Source organism: Hyperoodon ampullatus (genome assembly GCF_949752795.1).
Source record: "Hyperoodon ampullatus genome assembly, chromosome: 1".
In the NCBI taxonomy this organism is placed as follows: Eukaryota; Metazoa; Chordata; class Mammalia; order Artiodactyla; family Ziphiidae; genus Hyperoodon; species Hyperoodon ampullatus.
This window is the reverse complement of record NC_136914.1, coordinates 158,168,748-158,190,889: the sequence shown is the minus strand read 5'-3', so window position 1 is coordinate 158,190,889 and position 22,142 is coordinate 158,168,748. Positions and strand designations below refer to the sequence as shown.

General features: G+C 33.8%; 1 protein-coding gene across 3 annotated transcripts in view; it reads right to left on the bottom strand.

The window, feature by feature from the left end:
• Nucleotides 1–22,142, bottom strand: part of TBCK (TBC1 domain containing kinase) — a gene marked incomplete at its 5' end in the record, with an annotated part of 227,688 nt that overhangs the window by 60,520 nt on the left and 145,026 nt on the right. For all 3 annotated transcript variants that reach the window (XM_079700269.1, XM_079700270.1, XM_079700271.1), the window contains one exon: nt 19,553–19,728. In XM_079700269.1, coding sequence (XP_079556395.1) covers nt 19,553–19,728 — 176 coding nt within the window. The remainder of the gene's footprint in view (nt 1–19,552; nt 19,729–22,142) is intronic.

The window sequence follows — 22,142 nt, the reverse complement described above, 5'->3', positions numbered from 1 at the left end:
CACTTCTTTAAAAAGGTACCATTTGAGTTGAGATTAAAAGGACGAAGAGTAGTTTGCCAAGTAAAGAAGTGGGGCTTTACATGCATATTTTGTGTGAAGCAACTCTATCAAACACACGGGGAAGGTGTTCTGATTCTACTTCCAGGGCTTCAGTTCTACCTCTAGGAGGTATGCTGAATAAAGCCTTTCTCATTTAAAATCCTTTCCACATTTGTTTCAATTCATCCTGGCATGAACAAGGCAGAAATTTCAGTCAGGTTGCTATTTTCATTTTGAAAGAATTTTTAAAAGTTTAGTTTACAAGTATGTAACCAGAGTGTCTCAGGTTTACAACCCCCGTTCCATACTGATACTGGTCTTTTCCAATAAATACACCATGAGCTCCTTGAAAGCAGGGACTAGGACTTGTTTGTTTTTATACTTCTACTACCTAGCAGAGAGCCTGGAATTCAGTAGCTATTCAGTAAAATTGGGTGTATTGATAAAGGGGAAGAATATATGAGAGGCATTGTAAGAAAATATATGGAAGATAAAGGACAGGGATGAGTAAATGTTGGCTTTTATGTTTTGAACATGGGTGATTAAGGGAGAAAAGAAGGTAGTAACAGTGACAGACAGTAGATAAGGTGAAGACAAGTTCTGATTTAGATGTATAAAATTGAGGGTGCCTAGGGTCTACCAAGTTGAAGTGTTGAAATGCAGTTGGAGACATAAACTGGTGTTTGGGAGAAGTCATGGCTGGAGGATCATATTTTTGGAATTATCCACATAAAAACTGCAGTTTAAGTTATGAGAAATAATAAACAATTTTTTAAGAAAAAAGGAAAAAATGTTAATTTTGTTAGGCACAGATATACATTGCTGAGAAAATCTTAAACTATGTAAACTATTAACAAGGCTTAGAATACATAAAGTTGAGATTTTTTAGAGCAATATCCATCAATTCTTGTTTTCCCCCATGTCTACAATAGGCTCTGCTTTCTTAGTGCTAGATATTTCTAGCTCATGTATGAGGAGGGACAGGCTTTTGCAGATGGCACAGGCAGACATTAACTACCATTCTCAAAGGAATTTTAACAAAGAAAAACTATCGTAAAAAACTTTATCAATCTGCAAAGCTATTTTTATCCCTATATTTAAAACAATAAATTGTTTAAATGGCATTATAGTATTTTCATTTCCCCTTGTTTTTAGGGAAAATAGGAAAGGTTACTATTTCTAAGATATAGAAATATGCATCTGAAATGGAGTCTGAAATAAAACTGTCATGCTCTGGAAGCTGTGTAATACAGCTGTCATACTAGAGAGAATATTTTTCTCCCTCAAATAAAAGAGATGCTGTACATGAATATGAAACACAAAGAAGAATGGAGATAGAATTTTTTCAGTGATTAGGGATTTTATGCTAAAATTGTCACAAACGTGCTCCTGAAAAATTGTGTGTAAGCTAAATTTCTGTAAAGAAAGTAATTTTGTCTTTGATATACAATATTGATGTTTTGAGATATTTCATCTCTCTGGGCTTCAGTTTTCTCATGTATAAAGTGAAGGGGCAGGATCAGATATCTTACGTTTGTTTTAGCTTTAGAATTCTATGACATTTTTTTCTGATTGATTTTCAACACTTAATAGGTCACAAAACTCTTGCTTACCTCTTAGGACAAAAGTTAGAAACCTACACATAATATTTAATGACACCAAAGGAGTTTCTACTTAAAGAGATTCAGGAATGATTCTAATTGTGAGGCTTAGTAAAGTATTATTCATAAAGCATGACATGCTTATATAAACTTGGATCAACAAGAACTTATGCCTTTCAAAGACAAGTAGCTGGGAAACATTTCATAGTTTAAAGTAGTTTAAAGTGAAGGTGAAAGAAATGGAGGCGGTAAGTGAAGAATTCTCATAGTGATTTAAGGATCAAAAACAGGGTCAACATGGCAATGTGTTGGGGGGAGTGGTGGTGCTGGTGCTACTCTATACAATTTTTTTCTAAAAGATTCTGGAAATAATTTTCCATATAAAACCAGAACCTGACAGATTTCCTGGGTTGAGGTAAACAAGATGGAAATGTTAAACATGAGAGTGGCTCTACTCAGCTGAGCTCCCAAAAGAACTTGTGATACCTTCCTTCTGGAATGCGACAGAGCTGCTATTCCACACAGAACTTTATGGTCAGCTTTCAATGGCAGCAGAAATGCAGGAAGTAGAACCAGCCGGTGACTAAGAGGTATTTTAGTCAAGCTGATATTCTCATCTCAAACTCTACCTTTCCAAGGTACAGTCTTTACTTGAACTGGGTTACTGACTTCATCACCCTTCTCTCTCACTCTTACTCTTTTCCTTACACATAGAAGGAAATTTTTGTTCATGTGTTCCTTGTGACTTGGGAAATTCCCCCATCACTCCCCTCACTATATAACCAAAGTCAAGTAAACAACCAAAATACTCTCTGGCTGGAAGCTTCAGTAAATCCTGACGGGAGAAAGTCTAGAGATCTACCTCTCTCGTCCTTATTGCTGTACCAAGGACAAGGCTGGTGAGATCTCTAACGTGCTTGTGGTATTAACTGTTATTACCATGACTAATATCTGGTGGAATGATCAGCTAATATCATGTATCAGCCAACCACTGTTATTTGATATATAATCGAGATAACTTAAATGAAGGGAAATTCAAAATTTTAGTTGTGAAGAAAGAAGACTTTAAAATTGAAGGATACTTACTTGTTTCTAATCTCTAATCATTTATTTTAACACACAACAAACCATTCCAGACAATTCTTATAAGAATATAGATACAGAAGTTTCAATGTTCATAATGTACTTAGCTGTATTTCAAATTTCTCTCACATAAATCAAGAGATTCTGATTTTAATGAGATCAGAAAGGTTATGTATCTGTCACAACCAGGCTAAAGCCAGAGATCATCAAGATGTACTTTAGGTTTATAACACACAGTATTACAGAATATGAACTGATAAATCTAATGGATCATTTCCATGATGTTAAATTGGTTAGTACCCATTTCTTAAAAAATATTTTCTTATTGAAAATGAAAGTATTTCAAGGGCAAACTAATTTTTGAATTCATTTCGGATCTGACTAGAGTTCTAGATTCCAAACTATAAATTGGGTATGAAAAAATACAGAATTTTAAAAAGAAAATCTAATTATTTTGTTTACAAAAAGTCTGTTAAATGTAACAGCAATTACAACTAACAAATTATCAGCTATAATGCAATGGAAACATTTCTGCAAAATTTACTCTAGATATATTCTATTTTAAAGTTGTTAAAAAATGTCTTCATATCTTCCTTTTGGCTTACTACAACTTAATATGCAATAAAAAAGTAATCTAAGAAAAGGAAAAATATTTGATAAAGGAGTTACAGGCAATATTTCTTGTGGTGCAGTAAACCTTTAAAATATTATAGTAACTATAAAATGTACAGATATATTTCAACAATTATATACTGTAATAAAATTTAAAAAATTTTCTTTGGCATTTCTGGCCACATTGACAGACATTTCAATGTATTCAAAAGTATTTTTTTATAGAAAAAAATAAAATAGATATTCTGTTGTAAAACCAGATGATAAATTTATTGGTTAAAACACATGAAGCTACTTTAATTGAAATGATAATAATGCTATAAATGGTAAGAATGCTATATATAATCAAGAATTAACCAACAAATGACTAATAGATTAAAAGTCAGAAGCTGGTACTAGCCTCTCAGATAAATGATGATGATAATGATGACAACAGTGAAAACTTAGTGTTTACTATGTGGCGCAGTGTTCTGAATATATTAACTAATTTAATACTCACGATAATCCTATGAAGTATGTGATATTATTATCTCTATTTTATGGACAAGGAAACAGGTCATGTAGCTGGTGTGGCAGAGCTGGGGTTCAAAAATTCTACTCTGTGTTCTTTACCGCTATATCAAACTGTTTGTAAAGCCAACAGTCTTTCTGTATATATAACCAGCTGGAAAATATAATGAAATAAAATATCCCAATAATAATGGCAACAGAAAGGTTAAAATAGTAATAATGGGGCTTCCCTGGTGGCACAGTGGTTGAGAATCCGCCTGCCGATGCAGGGGACACGGGTTTGTGCCCCGGTCTGGGAAGATCCCACGTGCCAAGGAGCGGCTGGGCCCGTGAGCCATGGCCGCTGAGCCTGTGCGTCCGGAGCCTGTGCTCCGCAGCGGGAGAGGCCACAGCAGTGAGAGGCCCGCGTACCGCAAAACAAACAAACAAACAAACAAACAAAAACATAAAATAGTAATAATGCTAATAAGAAATACATGAGAAACCTTTAAAATGCCACAGAAGAACTAAAAGACATGGATAAATAGAAAAGCATACACTGCTTTTGGAAAAAATAAACTCTCCATATGGTATATCAATTTTTTCTACTTATTTATAACTTTAATTTAATCATAATATAAACACCAAAGTGTTTTTTTTTTTTTCAGGGGAGGAAGGAAAAAGACAAGTCAATTCTACAATTCCCATAGAAACATAGTGCCAAATGTATGACATAATTATAATTTTAATAACCTCTTGGTACTGGAAAAGAAACTGAAACAGATGAATATAACTGAAAACAGGATTTGGAAATGGATATAAGTACATGTGGGAATCTAGTTTTCCATAAGAGTATATGAATCAGTGGAAACCATTTAGTTTGTTCAAGAAAACATTTTATTAATCTTAAACTAATTCAAATATCTATTTGATAGGCATAAAAGTTTAAAATATATTAATTAAATCAAGCCTGTCAGGACTCTTATCTATTCTTTGCTAGTGTTTGTTTTACTTAATTTCTGTAGAATTTAATAATATCTATAATTCAGATAGATATATTTTGAAATAATTCCAGTTTAGTTGCTCATTTTGGCTTTCGCGGGAAACGAAGAAAGAAATAACCTTTAGCAATGATTCTCTAGGAGATGTGAGAATGCTGCAGATAAAATCTGTCTTTTCTTTTTTCATTATGTACCTTTATTTGTTAAATTCTGTGTTAGCACCTGTACAAATCGGGTTAACAAACTGAATTTTTAGTAGTAGATTTATTTCTCATATAACAAGGCTTGATTATTTATTTTGCATATTTTATAGGATATCCTGGGAGAATGGCTGAAAAAAACAGGACATTTATATCCTGGGATTGTGAAAATCATTAGACTCACTGAATCCTGTATATAACATGTGTGTCTGTTGTTGCTAGCCCTTCTGTAGAATTGTGCCAGAATCCATTTCTCTTTAAATGCCATGGAATGTCATTGATACCTGAAATGGCATCCCTGAACTTTGAGGTTGCATAAGAAAGATCTGAGTGGAAGACCCGAGATATTCATTAGCAGGTTGGAATTGTGCTATCTGTGCCCATTACTCTTCATGATGAAAATATATTCTATAGACTTACCCGTGAAAAAACACTGCTATTGGAGCTGTCTCAAATCAATACTGAACTAAATCAGCCTGCAAAGGAATAAAAACTGTCACCAGCATAACCTTCCTATCGACTGAAATGCAGATATGCTAATGTGTGTCAAAGCCTCGCCCTGATGTCTGTAGGGAAGTGTGCCGTGTCTCAGATCAGTCCAGCTGCTGGCTTGGGCCAATTCTAAGTAGGATTTTCTACCTTAAATCATGACAATTATTATTTTCACCAAAGATGACAAGAATTCTTACTTATTTTCTTTTTTGTTTTCCATCAAGAACTCCATCCCCAATACCCTCCTACCCCAAACTTCTAAACATCTCTCTTTTCCTTCCCAAGATCTAGCCCCTACCTCTGCCCCCCAAAATTGTTCTCAATACAGTACACTCTAGAAAGCTAGTGCTCATTCAGTCATTGTTTGATTCTTGTCTGGCTCTGCATTTTTTCTGCCCTTGTTTCACTTGCTGTATTAAGAGGGCACTGCTCCATTCAGAACAGATGATGTACACTGAAGTATCTACATTCAGAAAAGTGGCATTTACTAATTTGATGATTTAGCATAAGACCCAGGGATTTCTATAACTCAGAGGAAGACAGATCTTTAATATGCAACTGTGAATTTTGATTTCTCATACTTCACAAAAAAAGGATAGTAGTAAATGTTTAAAAATATAACGACAAGATATGTAATATGTAAATGTTTCAAGCTTCAGACTGCTGCAGTGAAACAATTAGATTTTTTTAATGAGAAAAAAACCTTTAGGGTCAATGAGAAAAAGCAATAAACGCACATCATTAATTTACATATTCTTGACCTGGAAATAAAGAATTACCCTTAAGTTATTTTGTTACATTTATTTATTTATACTCTGTTTCATTTAGCAAAGGATTTGAGATTTTGGTTCAGCCTACCCTTCCAAACAATTATAATACATGTTTTTATCCCTTCCTGATACATTATTTCCATCTGCCAAAACAGTTTTCTGGTGCATTGAAGTAAAGTACACCCCCAACTTGGAACTGATAGACTGTAGGAAAGGAAGTTTATATGTTAACTCTGGATTTGAGGGGCTCTGTTTTAAACAACAGTTGAGAATGGAAAATGAACAGCATGGTTGTAATGGGGGCAAGGCTGGGGCACTGCTGATCATCTCTTTCATCTGAACTGAAGATACATTCCCAGCCACCTTTCCTCATGTACCCTCAGTTAGCAAGATACTTTGAAAAGATGCAGTCCATACTACTATGAAATAAGGACTGTAAAAACCTCTCTACAACTGTAAAGCCCTTAACAAATTAAATTATCAAGTGCTTGGCATTTAGTAGGTGCTCAAAACAAATGTTTGCTGAATGAATAAAACAGTCAAAATTCTCTTAAAATGATGAGGGAAAAAAGGAAAAGTAAAATTAAATGTTTTTTTTTGGAATCATTGTCTTCTCTTGATTTTTCCCTAATCCCTACCAACATTTCGCTTCTTTACATTTATTCTCTTGAAGCAAAATTGTTCATATTTTCAAGTTATCAGCAAGGAGAACAGTGTGTCACTTTCAATTCCTGATGCTTTCCATGTTATATGACAATTATGTTTATATCATACCGACTCATATATTAATACCCTGTAATTATTACTTGAATCACTACATAAATTCTGAGTTGATTCAATAGGGTTACTTTTTACTGATTTCAAGAGAGAAAACATAAAGTATTAGTAGGAAACATAGTTTTTTGAGTCCTAGATGAATTTCTCTACTTTATTTCTACATGAAAGGCCTTTGAAATTCCAGTGCTGTATGTTAGTACCAGTGACTAAAAACTGCTCTCACAAAGCAGAACAAGCAGGGGAGGGATAGCCAGGGAGAGAGAGATTTATAAGAGGGCTGGGCATTGGCAGTAAAGACAAGAGAAGAGACTCAGAGAGTGAGCAGGCTGAGATTGCTGAGTAGTGAAACAGGTGGTGATTTTGCTTCATGAAAGGAAAGTTAACTGGTCAAAAAGGTCAGACATAAGTAACTATAAAACAAGTAATTAGTATAAAAAATACAAACAAAAAATCAACGCAGAAAATAAAATAACACTATAACCATAAATATGAAGGTCTTATCATTGTGGTTCCCGCCCCTCCCTCATGAAGAAACATTTCTGTTTAGCTTCAAAAATGAGTCATGAGAAAACTATATGCACATATCACATTAAGAATCACCCAAGGACTTGAGTAAAAACATAGATTCCAGGCGCCAACCCTCGGAGATTGATTTAGTAGATATGGGATGTTTGTGGAGCCTTTAATATGCATTTTCAACAAGTATTATAGAATACTTTGAAGACCATTTTTTAGATACATTGTCTCATAGGAAACAGAGTAAAACTATGATTAACTGGAATTAACTTTTCATTAGTTCATCCAAAAATATTTATTGATTACTAGGTGTTATTTATTTATTGATAAGCCAGGCACAGTGATAGGTTTTGGGGATACAGTGGAGAACAAAACATAAGTATAAAATATATAAGTATATAATTATCAATATAACGTATGCTATGAAGGAAAAGTAGGTAAAGCTAGTATGCCTGATGAATAAAGAGTTGTGGCTTAATGCTTTATTCAACTGAGAGTAAACCAGTAAAACCTTATTTGTGGTAATTACTTCAACTAAATACATATATATTGAGAGAACACTATTTCTTGGGCATTGAATTAGGCCCTGGGGGTCCTTAACGTACCCACAAACTATCAGAGAAGAATGTATGTTATTATTTTATTTATTAAGAGGCTGCGATGCATCAGGAATTATACTAAGCAACAAGAACACAAAAATCAGTAAGATGCAGTTCTTATTCTTCAGAAATTTAGTTTAATAAAGGAAATGTAGGCAGCTATAGAGACCTTATTATGGAATTATGTAAAGGGTATTCCTAAAACTGGGAGAAACCTAAAGCACAGAAGAATAAGAAGGAAAGATACACTGATAGAAGTTGATAAGGTAGGCAGTGGAAAGATTTGGGCAGGGCCTTGTAGACCATGTTTAGAATTTTAAATTTTATTGTAAGGATAATGGGAAGAGTCTTGTCAAGATTTTTAGTTAAAAAAGATTATGCTGAGGGTGGGCCCAAATCCAATATGACTGGTGTCCTTATAAAAAGGGGAAATTTGGACATAGAGACAAACATGCACAGAGGGAAGATGATGTGAAGACATATAAAGGGAAGATGGCCATGTGACTGGAATGATGTATTTATAAGCCAAGAACACTGGATTGTTGGCAAACACCACAAATTAGAAGAGATAAAGGATTCTCTCCTTCAGCCAACAGAGAGAGCTTGGCCCTGCCAACACCTTGATTTTGGATTTTTAGCTTCTACAAGTGTGAGACAATAAATTACTGTTGTTTTAAGTTAAAAAAAATTTAAAAGATTATGCTAGCTGAAGTCTGAAGAAAGAGGAAGAAGAATAGATGCAGGAAATTGCAGGAAAGCAGATAAGAGATAATGGTAAACTTGACTAAAATGATGGTATCAGAAATAGCAGTGAATAGATTTGTGAACAGGTTTTTCTGATTAACTGAATTTGGAAGGAGAGGCAGGAATCAAAGATGAATCTACATACTGACCTGAACAAGTCAGGGAAGGAAAATGGTGATTACTGATATAGGGAATGCTGGAGGAGGAGCAGCTTTAAGGGGAAAAGAAAATAAATTCAGTCTTAGACATGCTGAATTAGAGGTTACCTGTGAAACATCCAAGTGGAGTGTTGAGCAGGCATCGGATGTTGGTCGCCTAGAGCTAACAAGAGAAGCTTGAGCAGGAGCTAATAACTGGAAGCCATGGTCACTGTTTGATGGAAGTATACAAGACTGTCTAATACCCATCTTGTGAGGGAACAGAAGGAAGCTCACAAAGATCCCCGAGGAATGCTATATTTAATGACATGCAAGGGCAGGTGAAGACAGTGAAAGATACTGAGTGAAGGTAACAGAGAGGAAAGATGAAAACGAGGAGATTGGGGTGTATGAAAAATCCATGAAAGATTATGTTTGAAAAAAAAAGAGAGGTCAAGTGAGATCAGGGACTGAAAAGAGTAATTTGTGACTTTTGTCAGGGGAATGGAGAAAGTGGAATACAAAGTGAAGGGAGTGTAAGAAAAAGACAGGTGTCCTAAAGGGTAAGATACATACATTCCGTGCATGTGTGTGTGTGTGTGTATGTGTATGTGTGTATACATAATAGAATAATACAGTCATGTAAAAAAAAGCTATTGTAGATTGGTAATATTCTCTATCTTTAGATCTACATATAATTGAGACAACCATATGATATTGTTGAATTACTTATTCCTTTTCTAAGGATGTGGGGATATTTATCACCAAGAATTTAAGAATTTGTCTAGGAATTTTAATGCAGCTCTCAAGTGTAAATAGCTACCTGATAATAACTGAATAATCTGGGAACCTCATGATCATGCTAAATGGATTAAAATATAGTGACAGGCTATTACAAATGACTAGTAGAAGATAAATTATATATACAGAAAACAATCAGCTATACCATTAAACACAAAAGAATAACAAATAGTATGGATTTCAAAAATAGCAAGCCTTTATCTATTAAACTTCATTTTCCTTAATATGATGTTAATACATACAGCTTTTCCATATAATTTTAACCCAGCCAGTCCTAAGTGTCAGACTCTGACAGACTACTCAATGTGAAATGTTCACTTCCTTAACTTCAGAAACAAGTTCTCATTAGCTCTATCCAACCTGGAGGAGTTCTCTCTTTGAATAACAGAAGTAAAAACCTGACTTAGAGATAGATCAAAGATATTCTCCCTCTGAGGATCAGTTCTGCTTAGGAATGACTGTTCATATCAAGATTCCTTTTTTAACATTAGATAGACTTCAGAAATCTTGCTGGAGTAGTTTTTGTCTTCTCAACCAACCATGGAATTTCTTGCCAAAGACTCAGATCTTCCCCTAGCTCCATTCTTCTCAGTATAAGGGCTCATGATTAATTAAATCAACTTAAATTAGTAGAGTTTAAGGATATGCCTCCCTGGCTTTGCCACTTCTTTTGATCTTCTTTACCATACAATTTCACTCATATGTGGAATATAAACAAACCAAACCAAACCAAACCAAAACAAACATGCAGGTACAGAGAACAGAGTAGTAGTTACCAGAGGAAAGGGATAGGGGAGAGCAAAATGAGTAAAGGGGATCAACTGTATGGTGACAGATGGAAATTAAACTTTTGATGGTGAGCACACTGTAGTATATACAGAAGCTGAAATACAATGTTGTATACATGAAACTTACATAATGTTATAAACCAATGTTATTTTTTTTAAAAATGTCTTGGAAGGAATCACATGCACAAAAATTTAAACCTGTGTTAAAATTATTTAAAAAAATGTATTTAAAAGCAAGCAACAAGCTGGAAAAGTATGTACCAAAGATATCAGAATGTTAGTATTCTACCACTACACTACAAATCAATAAAAATGCCTCCCAGTAGAAAAATGGACAAAGAATTACCTGAAGACAATTCACAGAAAAAGTATAATTGGTTAATAAACAGAAGAAAAAATTTAAACTTGTTAGTAATAAAAGAAATACATATGTAAGTGAGATTTAAAAAACTTATCAAGTCAGCAAAAGAAGTTTAATTATAATGTCCAGTGTTGTGGAGGATATAGGGAACAATGCATTTTCATTTACTGTTGTTGGAGGTTTAACTGGTTTAAAATTCTTTTTCTGGAAAACCACCAGCAATACATTAAATACCTTAAAAAAAAAAGAGGTCACATAACTGCTTTTTTACATAACTGTGAAAACATTTCAACTAAGAGCAGGTATATAGGTGATTGCATGAGTGTATATAAATATGCACTAGGGAAAGAAAAGAAAATTACAAAAGTGCTCAATGACTATAGAGTAAGATATGTTGTATATTAATATATACATTTCAATGCATAAGAGAGAAAAACACAACACACTACTGATAAAGTTAACTTGCTTTAAGTAATCTTCTGAGTTTCCTCAACTCTAAAATAGGGATAAAAATACTTACTTCAGAGATTTATTTAGGAACAAATAAAATACTGTACCTGAGTACCTGAAAACTATAAATCATTGTAGTGTTATTTTTAAATTGTTCAAACTATAAAAAACAGTGGTGTTATTATCAAGATGAAACTTTGTAGACCAGTATTTATAACAGACTTTCAGAAGCTAGTCCAACTTAAAGAATACAAATGTGTTTTTAACTTTTCATGTACACTAAACTCATATTTAATCTATACTTAAAGCATACCTGTAAATTGAGGATAATTCAATGAATGTTCTGCTTACTTTACAACAATAGTAAATGTAAACAGTTAACATTACATAAACAAAACAAAATTTAATTTACTTAATAAAATCCCAGACTAATATTTGTGTTTATAAACAAGAATAATTCCTGCTTAGTCACAGTGCACATGCAACTAACTTATACCAGTCATCAATAAATTAATATGGTAATTAAAATTTAACAAAGAAATTGGTTAAAAAAATCCAGTGCTGGCCAGTCTTTCTCTAAAATATATTCAATTTTCAAAAAACCCATTTTATTCTATTAATCAGTTACATACATTTATATATATATATATATATATATATATATATATATATATATATATATATATATATATATATATATATATATATATATATTACCCAGCCCCTCAATTAGCTGTGGTTAGAATTGTCAAGCAGAGTCTTAGCTATTTAAGGAAAAGTAGATGTGAAAGACATTGGCACTAGATCAAATAATTCTTTTGGCAAGTTTGGGGATCAAAATAGTATTGAAACTAAGAGGTAAAGGTCAGAGTGAAATCTTAAACTGAAATTACTGAGGAAAAAAATGCCTGAAAGATTCCTTCTTTGGCAAGCCAGCCTCCCTCTCCCTTACTACCCTTACTGTCTGTAGTGACTTCTAAATGTAAAGTGATAGTAATAAAGCTGACATAGCTGAGGGGAAATAGAAGAATACCAGAACATCTCTTCTTTTGTATAAATTATTTAGATACAGAAGACTTTCAGAAAATTTTTGTATAGTTTCAAAGTTGAAACATTTAAACTTTAATTACTAAATGTGTGATAATGATTGTTACCATTTGTTTGAGTGCTAATATTATTATGTATCAGATACTGAATTAGGTGCTTAACAACCCCACAAAGTAGGAATTATTATAATTATGCTCACTTTTACAAACAGGAAACTAGAGAGGTTATGTGAACTATTCAAGATTATAAAACCAAAAAGGAATAGGGTTGAAATTTGAAACTAAGTTCATCTAATAGCAAAGCTCATGCTTTTTCTACTACAGTCATCTGCTTCTGGGAATAAATATGATAGACACATGGATAAATTAAAGTTAAGTGTAATATTCTTCTCAGAGCTGTTTTCAAGCTTTGATTCTACAAGTCACAGAGTGAAGTTCATGTTTAAATTTACAAAAGCCATTTGTTATCTGTTATAGAATCTAACATAGAATATACAGTATGTAAATCTGAATTGTGATTATCCTAAATTTAGTGAATATGCTTTTGTAAGGCATACATACATAATTTTTTGTATCTACTTTCTATTATTCTAACATTTAAATCTGAACAAAGAAGACTTCAAATAAACAATACTAGGATGGAAAAGGGGGACAAAATTTGAGGTAAAATATTAAAACAGGTAAAAATATTTTATATAAAGAATGGGTATAAAAACTTAGACAAAATAGATACTTTAAAAAGGACTGTAATAAAATCAGCGTAGATAATAGATAATTTTCAAACATGAACTTATAAAAAGTGACTCAGAAGAATGGATAACCATATATCTCCCTGGTTAAAAGGCATCAGACTCAGGTGGTTTTATAGACAAGTTTAACTCAATCTATAAGAAACAGATAATTCCTCTTATACAAACTGATTAGACAGTCAAAACAGGGAGAGAGAAATAAAATCTTAAGATCAAAGACTAACAAGGACAGACAGGAAAAGAAAATTATAAATTTATCTCACCTATGAGTATAGATGCAGAAAGTCAATACTAGCAAATACTAGCAAATTGAATATAGTCAGTACTACATTTTTGTAGAGACCTAGTAGACTTTATCTCAGAAATGCAAGGACCATGCAATATAAAAATTTTTAATAATGTAAACATTATCAGATTAAATGAGGAAAAAAGATGATCCTAATCAATCCTTATTAATAGAATATGAATTTGATAAAATTCAACACTCATTCAAGTACTCTTAATAATATTGAAGAAGGGAAATTCATTACTCAGAGTATTAATTAAAAAAAATATATCAGGGCTTCCCTGGTGGCGCAGTGGTTGAGAGTCCGCCTGCTGATGCAGGGGACACAGGTTCGTGCCCCGGTCTGGGAGGATCCCACATGCCACGGAGCGGCTGGGCCCATGAGCCATGGCTGCTGAGCCTGCACGTCCAGAGCCTGTGCTCCGCAACGGGAGAGGCCACAACAGTGAGAGGCCCACGTACGGCGAAAAAAAAAAAATCAAACTTAATGGTGAAATTAGAAGGATTTTCATTAAATTCAGGTACAAAGAAATCTACCCGCTCTCATCACTCTTATTTTGCTTTACTAGAGGTCCTATGCAATGCAATAAGATACACATACACATAAAATCAGAGATATAATAATAAAAGTAGTAACTAGCAAGAGATAAATGTATTCATATGTGTAGTTGATTGAATTAGCCACATAAACATCCAAGAGACTCTACAATCTACTAGATTTAAAAAGAGAATAAATTCCAAAACACTTGGTATTTACCCAAAGGAACTGACAACTTATGTCCACACAAAAATGACACATAGATGTTAATGGCAGCATTATTTATAATAACTAAAACTTAGAAGCAACCAAGATGTCCTTCAGTAGGTGAATGGTTAAATAAACTGTGGTACAACCAATTGACTATTATTCAGCACTAAAAAATGAGCTATCAAGACATGGAGGAAACAATATGACATTCTGGAAAAGGCAAAACTATGGAGATAATAAAAAGATCAGTGTTTGTATCCTAGTGGTTGAGGGCGAAGGGGGATGAATAGGTAGAGCATAGTGGAATTTTTGGGCATTTATACTATAATGATGCATACATGTCATTTATATATTTGTTCAACCCCACAGAATGTACAATACCAAGAGTGAACCCTAATGTAAACCTTGGACTTTGGGTGATGATACTGTGTTAATGTAGGTTCATCAACTGTAACAAATGTTCCACTCTGTGGGGGATGTAGATAATGGGGAGGCTATGCATGTGTGGGGCAGGGAGTATATGAGAAATCTCTGCACTTTCCACTCAATTTTGCTATAAACTTAAAACTGCTTTAAAAAATAAAGTCTATTTTTAAAAAATCAAATGAGTTTGCTAACTATAAAATGAATGTAAAATAAACTAAAATCAAGCAGGAATAATCAACCAGAAAACATAATAGCTTAAAAGATATTATTCATAAAACTAACAAAATAATGTATTTATTCTTCTTATGGACATCTAATAGAAATCTCTAAATCTACATGTTCAAAACTGAGCACTTGAATTTTACCTTCCAACCTGCTCCTCCTATGGTCTTCCTTACATCAGCAAATGAGAACACCCAAAACACCATCCTTCTAGCCTCAGCCAAAAACTATGGATTCATCCGCGATTACTCTCTCTTTCGTACCTCACATTCAATGAGTCAGCACAATCTGTTGGTTCTGTTTTCAAAATATACTTACTGCTGTAATAGGGAAGAAGAAATCTGACTCCATATTGGATCTGTTTCTTTTACTTTAACCTTTGTATTCTATTGCTTTTGCTGCAAGTTAAGAATGTTGCCTACAGCCTGAAATAAACAGGATAGCCCATTTTCAAGGCTCTGATCTTTAAAGGTGTAATACTTTTTCCATTCACATAGAGATAAAAAGTTGCAGAACAGAGAATAACATTTGTCTTGTTGGAGGTTTACAGGAACATCATGACCTGACCTATGTGGACAGTGGTAAGAACAAAGGATTCCAACATCAAGAAGTTTGCAACAACCAACCACATTACCTCCCTTTTTAATATAAAAGAAGCCTGAATTCTAACTTGGGTAAGACGGTTCTTTGGGACATTAGTCCACCATCTTCTTGGTCAGCTGGCTTTCTGCATAAAGTCACTATCCCTTGTTCCAACAACTTGTCTCTCAATTTATTGGCCTGTTGTACGGGAGTAGTATGAGCTTGGACTCAGTAACACTACTTCTCATCACCTCTACTGCTACCCCTTGGTTTTAAGCCATCATAGCTTCGTCCTTGGTCTCCTGTTTTACCTTTGTCCCTCCTATTGTCTATTTTATGTATAGTAGTCAAAGTAATCCTTTTACATGTAAGTCTGATCCTGTCACCACTCTGCTTAAAATCTTCCAATGGCTTCTCATCTCATTTGGTATAAAGCCAAAGTATTAAGGTTACACAAGATCTGAACCACTGATCTCTGGAAATTTATGACTTCCACACTCCTCTTCACTCATTCCATTCTACATATAGTATCCTTACTGTTCCCCTAACATACAAAGCATGTTACTACCTCGCACTTGCAAGATGGAATATTTTGTTCTCAAGAAATGTATATAACTCACTCTCTCACTTCCTTTAGGTTCTCTTCTCAAATGTTTCCTTATCAGCTACATTTTCTTTGAGTCCCCCACATAAAATAGCAACTCTTCTCTAATGCTCTCCAGAATCCTCCTCCTTGGCATTCTCTATTGCCCTTCTTCTTCATCTTCTCCTTCTAAAGATGGAAATATAGCTGGCATACAATATTATATTAGATTTATGTGTACTAGACAGTGATTTGACATTTGCAGACATTATGAAATGATCACCACCATAAGCCTACTAACCATCTATCCCTATACAAAGTGATAACAATATTATTGACCATATTACTTATGCTGTGTATTACATCCCATGGCTTACTTATTTTATAACTGGAGGTCTGTATCTTTTAATCTTCTTCACTTATTTCACACACACCCCTCTGCCATCTCCTTCTCAGGCAACCACCTGTTTGTTCTCTGTATTTATGAGTCTGGTTTCATTTTGTTTTGTTATTTGTTTTGTCTTTTAGATTCAACATACAAGCGAGATCATGTGATATCTGTCTTTCTCTGTCTGACTTATTTCACTTACCAAAATAACCTCAAGCTTCATCCATGTTGCTGCAAATGGCAATATTTCATTCTTTTTTATGGCTGAATAGTACTCTATGTGTGTGTGTAAGTATATACCACATCGTCTTTATCGATTTATCTATTGATGGGACACTTAGGTTGCTCCCATATCTTGGCTATTGTAAATACTGCTGTTATGAACAATGGTGTGCAGATATCTTTTCAAATTAATTTTGTTTTCTTCGGGTAAATACCCAGAAGTGAAACTGCTAGATCATTTGGCAGTTATATTTTTAATTTTTTGAGGAAACTTTACATGGTTTTACATAGTGGCTGCACCAATTTACAATCCCACCAACAGTGCGTGCAGGTCCCCTTTTCTCCATGTCCTTGCCAACAATTATCTGTTGTCTTTCTGATGACAGCAATTCTAACAGGTGTGAGTGGGTATTGAATTGTGGTTTTAATTTGCATTTCCCTGATGATTAGTCATGCTGATCATGTATCTGTTGGCCATCGTATGTCTTCTTTGGAAAAATGTCTATTCAGGTCCCCTACTCATTTCTTTTTTTTTTTTTTTTTTGCAGTACGTGGTCCTCTCACTGTTGTGGCCTCTCCCGTTGTGGAGCACAAGCTCCGGACGCGCAAGCTCAGTGGCCCTGGCTCACGGGCCCAGCAGCTCTGCGGCATGTGGGATCCTCCCGGACCGGCACACGAACCTGTGTCCCCTGCATCGGCAGGTGGACTCTCAACCACTGCGCCACCAGGGAAGCCCCCCTGCCCATTTCTTAATTGGGTTGTTTGTTCTTTTGATGTTGAGTTGTATGAGTTCTTTGTATATTTTGGATATTCACCTCTTACTGAATATATGGTTTGCAAATATCTTCTCCCATTCATTAGGTTGTCTTTTCGTCTTGTTGATAGTTTTCTTTGCTGTACAAAAGCTTTTAAGTTTGATGTAGTCCCATTTGTTTATCCTTATTCTTCTTACTTTCCTCCATGGCACCTAAATGCCACTAAATGTCCAACAATACATGAATGGATAAAGAAAGTGTGGTGTATATGTATACAATGGAATATTACTCAGCCATTAAGAAAAAAAGAAATCTTGCCATTTGTGACAACATGGTTGATCCACAGAATATTATGCTAAGTGAAATAAGTAGGACAGAGAAAGACAAGTACCACATGATCTCACTTATATGTGGAATCTAAAAAACACACTAATTGTTTACCTTTTTTGCTTATTGTCTGTATATCCTCCACTAAATGCAAATTCTATGAGGACAGGTACTCTTTTTTCACTGCTTTAGCCCCAGTAACTAGAATGGTATCTGTTTTATCGTATGTATTCAGACATATTGTTGAAAAATAATGCATTGGTTTTTATACTATTCATTATATTTTTCTTTATGGTTGAAATATATCATAAAAAAATGAAATAAATTCTAAAGAAAAGTGAACTAAAACTTGAATATTCTTCAGATAGCAACATTTCATGTAAATAATGTAGTATATTCTTCTCTTCCATTCTTAGTATTGTTGTTGATGGGGATAATATATCTGACTTATGAGTACACAGAAAAGTTAGTTGTTTTATTAAAATTTTTATTTATTTATTTATTTTTTATACAGCAGGTTCTTATTAGTTATCTATTTTATACTTATGAAAAGTTAGTTTTATATCACAAAGTTTTAGCAAATTGACCCAGAACTCTGAGACTTACCATAATTAGGAATATATAAAGTGAGTTGGGGTTTAGTGACATTCAAACAAAAATTTAGCGACGTTTTAAACAAAAATCTCATTTCAGATGAGGGTGTAAGGGAAAAGATTTAAAACCACTTAAATTTAAAATGAACAGTGACTTTTCCTAGTAAAATTTTACTTTATCACAAAATGAAAGTCTCACATTACTTGAGTTGTCAATATTCCTTTTTTGAGCTTTTAAAATCAACTATCTCTCAATCTTTCTGTTTCACTCAGGAGTTAAAATGTAGTGGACAAATAGCTTAGAATATGAGTGACATCAGTGAGAATGGCAGAGTAGGGATCTCAGAAAAGCTGCTCCTCCAAAACATAATGAGAATACTGGCAAAGATTATCAAAATGAACTTTTTAGAATTCTGGAAATTAAACAAAGGTCTGCAGCAATCTATGGAGTATAGTCAAAAGAAATACCTCTATTTCAGTAAGAATGTGAGTTCTGTGATGCTTTAGTTTGTCCTACACTCTTTCCTTCTCCTCAGCTCCACCTTAAAAACCAACAGTCTCACAAACCAGAAGTCTAGCAACCACTGGACAGAACAGAGTGGTTTTAGAGCTCCCAAAAAGTATCATTTCAGGGAATTATGATTATTTGACATGTCTTCCAGTTCCCTAGAGACCTCTCCTCACAGTGTTTGCCTTTATTTGACCTGACTCAGAACCCTCTCTGTTCAAAGAGACTTTTCTCTGGAGGTATCTGTCAAAAAGAGTCAGCAGCAATTGTTTAATATTGTAGCTGTCTGAGGTGGCCATAACAGTTGGAGCAGAGAAGAAGCTGACAATAAAAATTAAAAACTAAAATTAAAAGCTGGGGAACGCAATGTCCATAGGGGGATTTGAAAGTGCTAACAGGATCCTGGGAATCTAGAACTCTGTCCATGCAAACATAGGATGTTTGGATGCATAGGAAAGACCTGAGAAGGCCTTAAGCTCTCACCTTTGGTTGACCTCAAGACCTGAAATAGTTGTATGAATACAATCACATATTAGAAGATAGCTATGTTAAAAAGACATAAGTGATAATAGTATATGAACAATACTGATACTTAAGTATACTAATATAACATCCATCTTCTTTTAGAGTTTATGAATTAAATCAGCAATTACGTACCAGATCTGTTTTTGGAGGATCTGGACACTCAGTGGAGAAATAAGGTGTTGAACTTCTGACTCCACTGCTATCAGAAGTTGGCTTTGGAGGTTGAGCATGCTGTCTGTAAGTAGCACTTTTAGGAGTCCAACAAAACAGGTTGATTGATTCTCGCACGCAACGTTCAATGTCAATTTCTAGATAGAAGAATTTAAAAAAGCAAACATAGAATTGGGATTGCTCTATTTATGTAAAAACCACAATTTTTCCTAAATACGTATATACAAATATGGCTAAGATGATAACTAATTAGAAAAGATGTCAGTAAAAAAGTAATCTAGATATTAATCAGCATATTTATGATTGGAATGGTAGAGGGTATCTGGTATTATTATGTAGGTACATATACACATATATTTACATTTGTAAATATATACATACATTTTTATGTGTGGTTTTTGGGTATTATTATCTATATATAGATACACATATATATAGTATATGTGTTTATATATTTCAGTATATCATTATTTAAACATTTAAATATAACACATCTCCTTATTAGAGAATCTTAACTTTGATAATATTTTCACTTTCTCAAATTAAAGGTTGGGTAGAAGGAAGGCTGGAATTTAGGAGTGGGCAAACAAAAGATTCAGAAGTTAATAGACATACTGTAAGTAAAGTGTAATGAAAGTTTCATTTCCATATATTAAAGAAGATATAAAATAATCAGGGCAAAATTAATTAAAATCTCAGTTCAGCATTTCTCCCCTTTTTAAAAGGGAATTTCTTGATTTAACTGCAAAAAAGTATAAGTGTGGTTTCATATAGACAGAAATTAAATGTACTCAATTAAAATAATAAAAAAACACTTCCATAGAAGATTTACCCTTCTTTCTCAGATTTGAAAGAAATTTAAACATCTTTGATACAGAGGTAATATACATAGGAAAGTTATTACAATGCCAAATTATTGTTTTGATAGGACTGTACCTCTTTAGGAGGTTAATATTCCTGATGGAGAGTAAGCTGTTACTCCACAGGGAAAGTGGAGCTATCATAGAAAAGCAGTAGAAATTCAAGAAGTTTACTAGGATGAAGGAGTTTATTAGCATGGACTAGCTTTACCATTTCTATATTTGTAATATTAGTCAATGGTAGATATTATCATCTCCTCTGCAAAAGTCCAAGTGTGTCAGTTCAGATAAGCAATGGAGAAAAATATATTACATCCCTTACAAACAGGTAAGGTCCCTATTTCTCTTTTTGAAATGAAGAGCTTATATATAACGGGAAAAAGAAATAGACATTTAAGTTGATCCTATGAATGGTGCATGAATCAGGCACTTATAGAATTATCTGATTTTATAAGGTGGAAAACCCTTAGAGAAGGGCAGGGAAATGGACACTTAATGAGCATCTACTGTGTGACAGGTGTTGTATACTTTCACATAGCCCATTTAATTCTTACAGTGATTATTATAGACAGGAACTGCACTCCCCTCATTTCTGTTGAAGATGAAGAAACTAAGACATAAAGAAGCTAAGTGACTGAATGTGTTAAGTGTTTTTATTATGAGTAGAATATCTGAAGTTACTAAAGGGTTATAAGGCATCTTTCATTTCCCAATTTATTTAGATTTGGGAAACAATAGCCAGCAGGTCTAGAAAGACCAGTTACTCAATTAAACATTCCTTTATCTGCTATTAGTGATGTTTGCCAACTTCACAGTTGGTTACTTCCATGGCTGCACAAAGAGGTCAGATTTCATCACCCTCATATGTTATTCCTAACATAAAATCTACGAAACAGAGTAAAACATGTTTTGAGGAATGGACCTATTTATTTGAGAAATTGTCAATACAGTGAAATGCATTCTTTTAAAAAGTTCTGTAACATTATCAACTTGATATTCCACAAAGAGAAGAATACAGACACCAATGAGAAGAAAAATAAAAGTTCAAGATACGTTCCTCTACTCCACTTAAGATGGAAGAAATGTGCTCAATTCATTTTAGAACATTTCCAATTAATACGGTTAAGATACAAATTTGCAGCTAAAGAGAGAAAACTTCGTCATCTTAAAAAAGTTTATCCACTTCACACTGTTTAATCTCCAAAGGAAAAGAATTTTGGACCATAAATTTTGCATCTGCAGTGCTCAAATCAGTTTGACATATCTGTCACCCATTAAAAGCTTGAAAGTCAAGTTAATGATGAAGATCAGAGGTTGTAGTTCAGTCCTTAAATCACTGGCAATGGAAAAGTCATTTGTATCTGCTTCCACAACACCCTACCAATACCATAAAAGGTTTACAGTGAATCTTGAGAATTTACTGGCATCCACCCCGATTTGAGCCTATTACTACTGGCAGATATCCCATACTCCACTCACTTGACTCATGTCACCTCTCCATCTCAACATCCTTCCAAAGTACTTTATCATAACCAAAATATTATGAAAAGTACTTTATAAACTGTACATTAAAATATGTAATTATTCTTTTAAAAATAATCTCTCATCCTAAAGCACTACTACTTTCTCTCTTGCATTTTCATTTTGATACAATGCGTTAGTGAAACAGTATGTACCCTGGATATGGTTTC